Source organism: Ceratosolen solmsi, unplaced genomic scaffold (genome assembly GCF_000503995.2).
Source record: "Ceratosolen solmsi marchali unplaced genomic scaffold, CerSol_1.0 scaffold6, whole genome shotgun sequence".
Taxonomy (NCBI): Eukaryota; Metazoa; Arthropoda; class Insecta; order Hymenoptera; family Agaonidae; genus Ceratosolen; species Ceratosolen solmsi.
The window spans coordinates 16,819,558-16,831,960 of record NW_011948414.1 but is presented as its reverse complement, the minus strand read 5'-3'; the positions used below and the strand labels follow the sequence as shown (position 1 = coordinate 16,831,960).

The 12,403-nt window shown below is 22.3% G+C and overlaps 1 protein-coding gene across 1 annotated transcript; it reads right to left on the bottom strand.

Annotated features, from left to right (window-relative positions):
* Positions 1-9,220: 9,220 nt before the first annotated feature.
* On the bottom strand, positions 9,221-11,560 carry HtrA2 (HTRA2-related serine protease). Its single transcript, XM_011507301.1, has 7 exons — positions 11,074-11,560; positions 10,861-10,990; positions 10,668-10,754; positions 10,195-10,389; positions 9,794-9,944; positions 9,507-9,678; positions 9,221-9,430 (listed from the first exon to the last, which is right to left on the bottom strand). Exons 1-7 carry the CDS (start codon positions 11,466-11,468, stop codon positions 9,268-9,270), a joined length of 1,293 nt encoding a protein of 430 aa, XP_011505603.1. The 5' UTR covers positions 11,469-11,560; the 3' UTR covers positions 9,221-9,267.
* Between the last annotated feature and the right edge of the window lie 843 nt (positions 11,561-12,403).

The following is a 12,403-nucleotide window of genomic DNA, read 5'->3' as shown; positions in this document are numbered from 1 at the left end:
ATTTAGTGAGATGCCCTATCATGAGAATGGTTCATGTTTCATGACTGATAACGTAATAAAGAGAAACTAAACTATATGACGAAAACCAATATAGTAAGAGTGAGCGTTGATCATAAGAGTATTTTATTCGTTATTGCTATTTTTCTTTAATTAACTCCCGTGGAAATATACTATAGTGCAAGTAGTTATAGAATTGATAGTAATCTTATTATATCGAAGGACAATTAAAATTAATATATTATGAAAAATTGTAAATATCCATTTATTTTACAATTATTCAAATTGCTAATATTATTGTATGAACGATTATTGTTAACTTTTATTACTTTTATTACTTATTAAATAATGTTCTACTGAAATAGCACAAAAATACAAAAAATAAATTAATTCGAAAGATAAAGAAGGTTTATTTAATATATCTTATATATATATATAGAATTTTATAGATTTTGTTTATTTGTAATTGCATATTAAGTATGAATTTAAAGAAAATTTTTAAGTAAATGTCATCGCAACAAATGAAAAATTAACAATCATTTTCTTTTTAATAGGAGATAAAGTAACTGTAATAATAAAGATAAATATTTTGAAGATATTTTTATAAACTTTATATAATTGAAAATTGTATTTTCAATTGAAATTTTAATTAAAATTAATATTCTTCCTTGAAATAATTCGATATAAATCAATGATAAAATTTAAAATATATCTAAGATTTTAAAATAAAGTAACGAAATATATAAAATATGCTTTATTGTTTATCATTTGGTATGAGCATTAATAATAGAAAAACTTTTATATTGAAATATTATAATCCTTACATCGAATGTTCTATAAAATTTTTTATATATATAATGTTATAAAATAAATGATTGCCTTAGTTTCAATATAATGGAGAAATCACAAATAAAAATAATAATAAAATTTTGTAAATAGTAAGTTACTGCAAATCGTTCAACAAATGAATAATCAAGGAATATTTTAGAATATTATATATTTAATAAACGTATTTATTTCCGTATATAATCTTATTTCACATAAATGTTAAAAAGTTATCAATTCTATGCCAGTCAATGGTACAAAATCAAATATATTTATTAAAAGTTATACATATTCATGACGGATAAAATATTTTTTATCTCATGAAGCTGTTTCTGATGCATTTGAAATACGAGCATACGTTATGGAAAGATTTTTTATTATTAATATCTATTTACGACATATTTTATTATTATTTAATCAGAAGTTGCGATGAAAGAATTAATTATGCGATATTTCATTAAATATTGAGGTAAAATAACAAAGGTTAAAATCCATTAAATGCAAACACAACAATTATAAATTACGGTGTATAATTTGAAATAATATTTTTACTGAATTAAACATCGATAAAGAAATAATCATTCATAAAAGTGATTTGTATATCGATTGACATTCTATGTGTAAAAATGTATATGTAGAAACGAATTCAACATAAAAAAAAAATCTTAAAGAATCTTCAGAGTCATTTAAAGAAAATTTTTCTCATGCATTTCTTAAAAGAACATTGCTTAACGCAATAATAACAAACTCAATATCTCATAACGACATTACTTGCAAAAGCTCGACCGAACGAGCTCGTAATATTAAATTTACGTGTTTAAGCGTGATTGGATTTTCCAATGCGAATGCAAAGAAGACGCGGCTCTGAGACAAGATAACTACAGTCACTAGAGGACAAATATATGCACTCGACTATCTCCCTCGGGTTCTTTCTCCCTAGCCCTTAGTTACGAGAGAGACTGACTCTTGCTACGGCACAAGTTCATCGGCACGCCTATTCGCGCATAGCTCCAAGCACAAATGCATTTTCATACACTGCGACGTGTGAATGTGCAAAATTATGGCAACGATCAACAAGTTTGAACGAATAAAACCTGCAACATTTCATCGAAAAGAAATGAAATTTACTCTTCCATTACATTCCCGTACACAACCACTCCTCTCTCATTATTGCTTTATGCATTTAAAAAAAGTTTTGCTTTATTTGACTTTTCTATTGCTAACAATTTCACGTAACGCAATACTTTTGCACGTTATTTTAAATTAGACTATTTCGCCATTGTAATGACAAAAAAAATATTTCTGCTTTTGCTTTTCATTTTTTGTTTTTTTTTGTTTTTTTTTGTTTTTTGTTTATTTTTGTTTTAACAATCTTTAAAATTGTAGCATTAAAATGATATTCTCAACATTAATTAATTCAATCAATTATAAGAAATCGAGACATAATTATATAAATCTACAGGTAAAATTGAATTCCTTTTTCGTTTATTATAATCATTATAATTTGTTGAACATATTTTTTTAACGTTCCAAGTTATATTGCTTCATTTATATAATTATGTTATATTTATTTTTAATCATTGGAAATTTATCTAACACGAGTAAAATAATTATAAGTATAAAAAACATTAACTCAATATCATTGAATAAAGAAATTAATTTATATTTTATTTACAATTTCTGCTTTTGTATAATAATTTGAGATATTTAGAATATTCAAAGCAAAAAATAAAAATTGGTGAAATAACTTAATAAATTAATCTCTACACTTTTTTTCCTACTCTGAAAAATCTCAGTTGAAATGAAATAATACTAATGATTATCAATAAGATTAACATAATTGTGAATTTTAAAGGACCATGGCTATTCTTCGCCGTAATGAATTAAAATATTATTGTAAAGGATTACTTACTAATTCACTGAATTATGATTATTGTACCATTGATAACGTAATAATAAAGAACCGATAGGCTTTTATCTTTATTATTATTATTATTATTATTATTATTAAAGCTTAAATGTAAAAATCTTTAGTTTTAATCAATCAATCATTTGAATATTTTCGAATCACTAAATTTGGTTGATCTGTTTATTCTGGTATGGATTTTATCATATGGTAATTCATTTTATCAGTATTTGAATTAATTTTTCTTCCATAATATATTGGAATGTTAATAAGTTTCAAAAAAAGATCGTTAGCATTAATACGTGAGAGAAAAAGGTCATTTGCCAGAACTACAGTGCTTAGCTTATGCATTAATAAAATTGACATCTCGTGTTAAAAGTAATATCTGAAATAATTTTATATCATTTTTAAATTATATTTTTTTATATTAAAAATAGAAACTTTAGTTGATTCGTAATCGCTGTCTTTAAACTCAGTAATAATAGAAATATATTTCAATTAGTTTCTCTAACGTTTGCAACAGAATTAAACAATAAAATAACACATATTTTAAACTAATAATTGATATATGTTTAACAAGTACAGCTATCAAGAATTAATCAAATTTCCATTCACCAACATTTTTTATGATAATATTAAAGATTAATATTGAAGATATTAAAAATAATTAAATTCTCGTTCCTCTTATTTTCAATAATATTATGTCTAATATCATAATTGGGCCTATAGAAATAATAATTTCATATATCTATTGGCATTATAAAAGTATGTATTGAGATTAACTAAATTATTTTCATCTGATTATAGAAATTTTAAAAGGGAAAGATTTCGAAAATAAGGCTTACATAAATATTTATAGTAACGCAACGAAATTTTCAAACTGTAAGAACTTTTCTTTAATACTAGAATATTTTATTTATTCTTTATATTTTTAAGTTTTTTTAATAAATTTTGGATTTCAATTTACAATATACTAATCAATATACTATTGAACTGTAGAATAATTGTAAAATTATCAAAATTAATGTAAGAAATATAATTATCGTATTAAATTTTATTCTCTACAGAAGTAAATACATATCAAAAGAATTATAAAAAGGAAATTTTATAAATTTTTGCATTTAAATTAATAAATATATGAATTTAAAAATATTGTTTAATTATATTTTAACTACATCTTCTATTGCAGATATTAAAAAAGAAATTAATGTCTTTTATAATAGTAAGTTCTTGATTCAATAAATATTTACAAATAACTTTACAAATAATCCTATAGAAAAAAGTGTCAATTTCAATTGCGTTTACACAGCATTCAAATTGAAATTCAAACTATATTTTTCAATGTTAAAAGAAAAACATAGTTTGTAAAAGTTATTTTCAAATCATAAAATGGAATAATATCTCGAATAAACTGAAAATATTTAAAATTTAATTTTAATGTTGCATTATGTTATAAAGTCATAAAATATCTCTGAGATTTTTCTTGCCATAAAATTAAATAAATATTTTCCTTTTGTATTCTTAATATTAAAGTATGTTTATTATATATTACTATTTTTCCTATTTCTAAATATTTTTATTTGAAATTGATATTACTATACGCACACATAAACGTATAATTATATATTTGAAAATGTGAAGGCAATCCCTAACATATATTTAAATATTAAATAATTCAATCGCTATAAATTAGAAATAATTTTACGTCAATAATTATACTTGAAGTTTTATATAATTCAAAATATTAATTATATCGTGGTGATCGTAACATGCCTTTCCACCATTTAACCACAGAACGCATACTAATAAACAGATATTACGTTGAGACAGGCAAGATCTAACAGGCTAAGGTAATAAAAAGGGTTTAAAAAGGATTTGGCACCATTCGTCGTGACTGTAACTTGGCAAATAAAGCGAAAAAGAACTGGAAGAGCTAGTTTTGATAGTGAGTCTGGAAAACTCGAAAAGGAAGTACGAACGAACGACCTATGGATACACGCTAACTGAAGGGCAAAAGTTCTAGAAGTGCCGTAACAACGAGTGAGCTTAATAAATAATAAATAACAGATATGTTTGTATAATGATTAATCTAACTAGCGACTGCGGATGAATATCTTGAAATTTAAATCGATTTTATCGATTCGCATAATTATATTTTTCATAATTATTCTAGTAATATATAATAAGTGAGTTTAAAAAAAAAAAAGAAAGAAAAAAGTAATCATACTTTACTAAAAATAATCGAACAATTTATTCATTGTAAATAAAAATTTAGCCAATCTAAATAGAAACTTTCAAAGAAAATTGAAAACAGTTTAATAAATTACAAATTCAGATGATATTATCAATGTATTTAAAATCATGATCTTAAACATTTACTTATCGTACTTTGTTTATAATACATACGCATATGAAAATTAGATAGAAAAAATTTTAATACCAGTTGCAATTATTAAAATTAAAATTTCTAAAGTATTAATTTAATCATCCTTAGATAACTTTTTACCTTCTTCTTTTCTATAAAAGAATCTTTATATTGACTTAATGATGAAATTGTCTAATTTTAAGCGGAATTTAGCAAAAGAAAAAGCTCCTTGTAATGAAATACCAGTAATGACTTTATTTTTTATACGCGCTTTTTTTTATCATTGGTATATACAAAAATAAAAAGAAGCCTATCGTTCTTCTTCAGTCAAGTCTAAAACTTCGAACAAATTGTTGTCCAAGTCATCTGATATTCGCGAGCATTATAAAATTGCTTTATTTCAGATATTTAAACAATAAACTAATCAACTCCACTTACTGATAATGACCTTTACCATCAAATAATGTCAAATACACGCGGTTCATCAACACTATAGAAAAAGTATATAATTATGCAGGCGTAAGGAACGTGGTTGAGACAAAGGATTTTCATTTCATATACAAAATAATCAGATGGAAATATTTTTATATCAGAAAAACAAATTCTTTTAATTATGATCAATCAGATAATTTTGAAGTTCAATTAAACAGATTTTTCACAAATAAAAAATTCAAAGATTTTTAATTTACATGTTATTCGAAACTTGCATACACATATTTATTTACCTTACTTATACTTATATTTCCATGAGTATTTAAATATTTTCAAAAAGTTTTAAATATATCATTATAGTTACAATTAAATTTATTTAAATTTAGAACATTCAAAATATTCAATATTATTATTAAATAAAAGCATTTAATATATATATATATATATATATATATATATATGTGAAAATGTAAAAAAAAGAAAGCCGAATGATACAAAAATTTACATAAACTATTCTATTGGGAGGAAAAAAAATGATGTGACGTAAAGATAAAATGTAGTGTACGTTTATAATATTTTTATTTGATAAAAATTCTTGTACAATTTAAATACTACATTAAATCTAATAAATAAAGAAAAATGAGAATTACAAGCATTTTCAAATTAGTTATACAAAGTTCTTTCAGCTTCATTCATTCATGTTTTTATATAAATATATGTAATACTAGCAATATTAATTAATACTCTTGTATTCAAATTGTATATAACATAAAATGTATTATTCTTCTTTATGGTAATTTTTATAACAAATTTCAGTAGCAATGCAATAGTTAATGTTCAGTGGTAATTTCAAAAGTAAAACATATGATTGAATAATCCATACGCATAAAATGTTAAATCCCCGTACAAACGAAAAACAAAAAATAAACGTAACAAAGCATAAACGACTCGAATGTCTGACCATAACTTAGTGAGCTATCGTTCTGTGTATCTTTTTCTCAATATCCTCTGCATGTTTATCTTTGTTTCATTTTCTTCTACTTTAACCAGGAAGATCTCAACATTTCTCGACTGGTAACTTATGATTTTATGGTGCTGTATATTTGCTGCGTTTCACATGTTTTATTCTTCTTCGCAACTCCACGCAACTTATAAAATAGGCGACAACGCTATGAAAAATAATTCTATCTATCTGTTTGTCTGTCTCTCTGTCTCTCTCTCTCTCTCTCTCTCTCTCTCTCTCTCTCTTTACTCCCCCTCATTCATATTCCTATATACATATAAATATATAAATATTTTCTTTTCATCTGAATTTACTTACCATCCGAACTAAAAATATTATTATTTTATTACAAAAATGTATTGTATATATATATATATATATATATATATATATAAATGGCATAAAAAGTATGAATCATATATATATATATATATGTCAAAGAATGTTAACTAATGTATGAAAAAATCTTTTAATATTATTTATTCTAATCATCTTCAATTAGAAACTTCATTAATTTTTTTATTAGATAAAACATTTGCTTCCAAACATACTTAGATTAAAATTTTCTTTCAAGCATTAATCATTTTTTAAATCCATTAAATTTAAAAGATTTAAATTAAATATCTATTTTTGAAAATATAGTGAATGGCAAAGTATATTAATTTTGTTTTATTTATTGCCAGCAAAATACTAAAACGAAGACAGTGTAATATTATTTTCATCTTATAATAGAAAGAAATATTTTAATTGAAAATGCTTTTATTTAACAAAAGTAAAAAAAAAAGCGTAAATTTTTATATTTTATCTACCATGTGTTTTAATTAAAAAAAAAAAAAAAAAAAGGGAATGGGATTAACAAAAAATAATAAATGCAAAATTACAATAAATTTTATGAATAAATTAATTAAATTCTATTGGTAAAAAAAATTACAGAAAATACCGAAAATCATAAATGTTAATTTTTCTAAAGATTAGTTGAGTAATATGCCCTTTTTTAACATAATACATTTGCAAGGATAAGTAATTTATAAAATTTTTAATAATAATTAAATGTATAAATTTTTATTTTAAATATCTTTTTACTCATAAAATAGGCAAAACACTTTTATAATCTATATCAATATATATATATATATATATATATATATATATATATATATATATAAATAATTTCTTTAAAAAAATTTTTAATAATTTTGTAAAACATTTTGATTATTTTTATTGAATATACTGCATTTGAAATATTGATTAATATAAATATTTATTGTCATAATGAAAAATGTTTACAATGAATAATATAATTCAAATATTTATCAATAAATTTTATATTTAATATTTACATTATTATTATTTAAATAAAATAAAGCATTTGTGTTTATTGAAAGAAATTTTTCTAATAACAATTAGTCTAAAAGTGTTTTTTTAATTAAAACTAAATAAATAATTATAAACTATATTATTTGAAGAAAAAAAATTACTATAATAAAATCTATTTAAAATGAATATATAAATAGCCTATGTATAATAAAATTCTTCTTTGTTCTTATTATTTTCCTTAGCACGTTTAAATGCTATGATGAGTATGTATCTCAATGTTTTCTTCAGAGTATAAAATGCATAAGATTTAATAAAAAAACTTTCAACTTGAAACATAATATCAGATAAAGGAAGCAGAGGTACGTAGAATCATTATTACGTTCCGTATACATGAAAGGACAATATCAAGCCCGTTAATATACGAAACGTCATAAACATAATTCAACAACTTGTTGAATATAACTGGGGACATTTTAGATCTTCGGATACTAGAAATATATAACTTATTCTTCAATTAATACATCTTTTATTGACCGTAAACAAACCACCATTCGTCATATACACATCAAATAGGATTGTTAAATATTAAAAAAAATTAATTTATATTAATTCGCTTACACCTCACTTATTGATAAGAAAAAAAGGTACAAAGGTACAAAAGTACAAAGTAAATAGATGTTCATACATTGATCACTTAGTAAATAAACATAACGTCTCCTACATTAATATTTTACTACTGGTTGTTAAATGAATTACATAATATGATTAAACACAACTTCAAAGCAACATTTTTTTTTAACAACAGTTTATACATTAAACTAATAATTTTTATAACAATGAAACTAATAGCAAATCCAATTTAATAAAAAATAATCTTTATTATTGTATAAAGAACAATTAGTAAAAAATATTTTTCTTTTAAATTTAAATGCAAAGAATGTTTTTTATTAACAGCGATTTTTATTCCAAAGAATATATTATATAAATATAATTTGAGAATTCATATGGTAGCTTATAATTATGAATAAAAAAACCTGTTTGAATGTTCAGTCAACAAAATTTAAATTAGGTAACAAGAAATTTAATTTAATTTTTTTAACTAATACAAACATTTTAAATCAATTTTGTACAAAATTTTTACTTGTATTTTTTATTCAACTTTGTTATTAGTTAAAAATATAATTTCTCTTAAATCTACTTAAAATTTTTATATGAATTTAAAAGAATCGTGTATTCTTTATAAAAACAATTTCAAATATAAACTAAAACTGTATAAGAAAGTTTTTTCCAGTTTTAGCTTATTTAAAAAAAAATAAATACCTCAAATAATAATAAAAACATTTATATTCTTTAGAAATTTGTAAAATCAATTTGAGTCAGAAATATAATTTGTAATAAAAAGTAATAAATAAAACATAAAATTTATGGTTCTTCGGGTTCAACTTCTAATTGTAAGGTGGTGTCATTCCGAACTATTGAAAGACGTATGCGGCCACCTTTTTCTAAAACCTTATAAACATCTGTAGAAGATTTTATTTGTTGACCATTTAAATGCGTTATGATATCTCCTGGTTTTAGACCACAACTGTAAATATAACAAATTCTATTTTATAAAATACCAATTTTTCACTCATACTTCTAATTTACATTTAAAAACATACAGATATGCTGGTGATCCAAATATGACTTTCCAAACCAAAACACCATGTCTAATAAGTGGCAAATTTCCTCCATGATGATGCATGTCATTTATAATATCTGATGTAAGTGTCAACATTGTTATTCCTAAGTATCTTCTTTTCACAGGTTCATTTAATCCATTCATCAATTTTCCTTAATAAAAATTTTATAATTACATAAAAGAATAAGTTTTACTGCTATTAAATATTGTTTAATTTCATATTAACTATCAAAAATACAATTAAAATAATTAAAATATTAAATAAACCTTGTTGTCTTTTGCGTTCCTCTGCATTTTTTAAAAAGTCTTTAGCATAATCTATGGGAATTGCAAAAGAAATTCCTGATGTTACTTTCATAGCATTTATACCAATAACTTCACCATTTAAATTTACCAAAGGCCCACCAGAGTTACCAAACTATACAAAAATAAATTATTTTTATACTAAAATTATTTAATATTTATTTTTATGCAGGCTATAATCAATTATTCTAATATATATATATATAAAATTAATCGTTTGAAACAGTTTACATTATGAATTAAAGTTCTATTTAAACTGTATTTTTGATAAACATTAATCTCTAAGTAATTTACCAATTAATCAATCTCAAGTATCAAACAATTAATCAATTAATCAATTTTTTAAATGAAAATTCAATTATTACTGTAATAGCAGCATCTGTTTGTATATATTGCATGTGTTTATCATGAAGACCTAACTCTTCACTTTGTCTATTAACACTACTAATAACACCACTTGTAATTGTATTGTTCAATGATAACGGCGACCCTATTGCAACAACAAACTCCCCTGGCCTTAATTTTGATGAAGTACCAAGTTTCATAACTGGTAAGTCTTTCTATAAATAAAATTAATAAATCATCAAAACATATATTACTACACATTAATAGATAGTTTATATATTAAATATTAAAAGATATAATTTTAAAAATTAGAACAAATTATAAGCTATTTGAAGTATACATGTATATTATATATATATATATATATATATATATATATATATATATGTATATACACGATATAATATACGATATATAAACAAATTCGATATAATACACAATAAAAGATATATCATTCTATAAATAGAATATTTCTTTAAATAAACATATTTACTTTATTTATACGAACTGTAGCTAAATCACTATGTAAATCAACATCTTCAACAATACCTTGATATGCATTACCATCTTGAAGACGTACCTAAAAATCATCACTTAATTATAATTACAAATAATATATATACATGTAAGTAATATACAAACAAAAACGAGAAATATTAATAAAAATAGTATTTTACAAAACCTACAAATACGTTCACATTCGAATTGGGCTTAGCCATCACCACATGAGCATTTGTCAAAATCAAACCATCTGCTTTAACAATGAAACCTGAACCATTACTTGTAATAATTGGTTTCCCTGTGAAAAAGTCCATCCTGTATTTCAATTGCAATAATCTCTTATTATCGTTCCATATTTAATAAAATTATTCATAATTAAAGTTTATGTTTTAATTTACCTTTTTGTATCTTTTAATTCAATGTAAACAACTGATGGTGCTGTAATTTCGACTACGTCGGCAATAAAATTATTTTTATTTCTGTTATCAACATAATCTGGAATATTTATAGCACAAACTCTAGGAATAATGGCATTTTTAACATCGTTAAAAAAATTCTTTTCATCTTTCAAATTTTTAATTGTAAAAATAATGCCGGAGACAAAGACTGTAGTATAGGTTAGGAATCGTCGTAATAACTTTTCACGAATGCAATTTTTATGAGTTTTTTCACACAAACTATAATATCTTAATCCATACGATGGATAACTATAAACAAGAATTGGTAATTGCGATAATAATAAATGTTTTTTTACAGGAAACTTTTGAACCGTTTGCAACAAGCGGGCACTCATTTTGAAAACCTAACCTTCTACAGAATTTTGTTTAGATAACTCAAACTGGTTATTATTAATTTGAGTAATTGACATAATGTAAAATTTTTTATTTTTTATTAATAAATTATTTTATTTAAATCGGACACGATTTATTTTTATTTTGTTCCATACTGTTTTGTATAATTAATTTATTAAAATTATAAAAAAAACTTTAATACACTTTAAGGTACCAATTTAATGATAAATGTTCCATGAAAACGTAAAAAATAACATTACATAATAACAAAGCAATACATGAAGTAAGAGTAATTGTTTTGTTTTACATGTCATAAAGAGTCTAGTTAAAGATGTAACTATAAATTTTATGATGAAAACTTATATTATTATTTATGGTTAATTTATGTATATTTATTTGTGTTTAATTTATGTTTGTAATTGTTTTTAATTTTTGAATAACCATATTATCAAGTTCTAAATTTCAATTGTATAAATTATCAAATGCTTCTATTCCAATTATATTTAATGTAATATATGATTAAAATAAGCAAAAATAAACACAGCATCTAGTGGTGACATAAAATTAGGAGGATAGGAGTTTTTTAATAAAAATGTATACAAACTAATTATGTTCATTATATTTAACGCTCTTCAAAACAACCAAAATGCGTATAAAAAAAAGTGATTTCAAAATATTGTTACTTAATATGCAGATTAAAGTTGTGTTATGTCTAAAATCATATGTATATATATATTAAAATTTATGAAATAGAGGTACATTTAATAATAAATATTTTTAATACTATTTTAATTTTGTATAGATTTTTCTATTAATTTACATAATGATCCATGTATATAAGATTATTACATTACTGCATATTTTATTAAGCCATATTATTAAGCATATTAAGCCAATTTTTAACTGTAATGAAATTGTATCTTGTAATATGCAAGCT

Coding starts and splice junctions, on each gene's coding strand:
- HtrA2 (XM_011507301.1), bottom strand. CDS start 11,468: ATGAGTGCCCGCTTGTTGCAAACGGTTCAAAAGTTTCCTGTAAAAAAA. Junction 10,755..10,860: donor ATTCGAATGTGAACGTATTT/GTAGGTTTTGTA, acceptor GATGATTTTTAG/GTACGTCTTCAAGATGGTAA. Junction 10,390..10,667: donor CTACAGTTCGTATAAATAAA/GTAAATATGTTT, acceptor TTTTATTTATAG/AAAGACTTACCAGTTATGAA.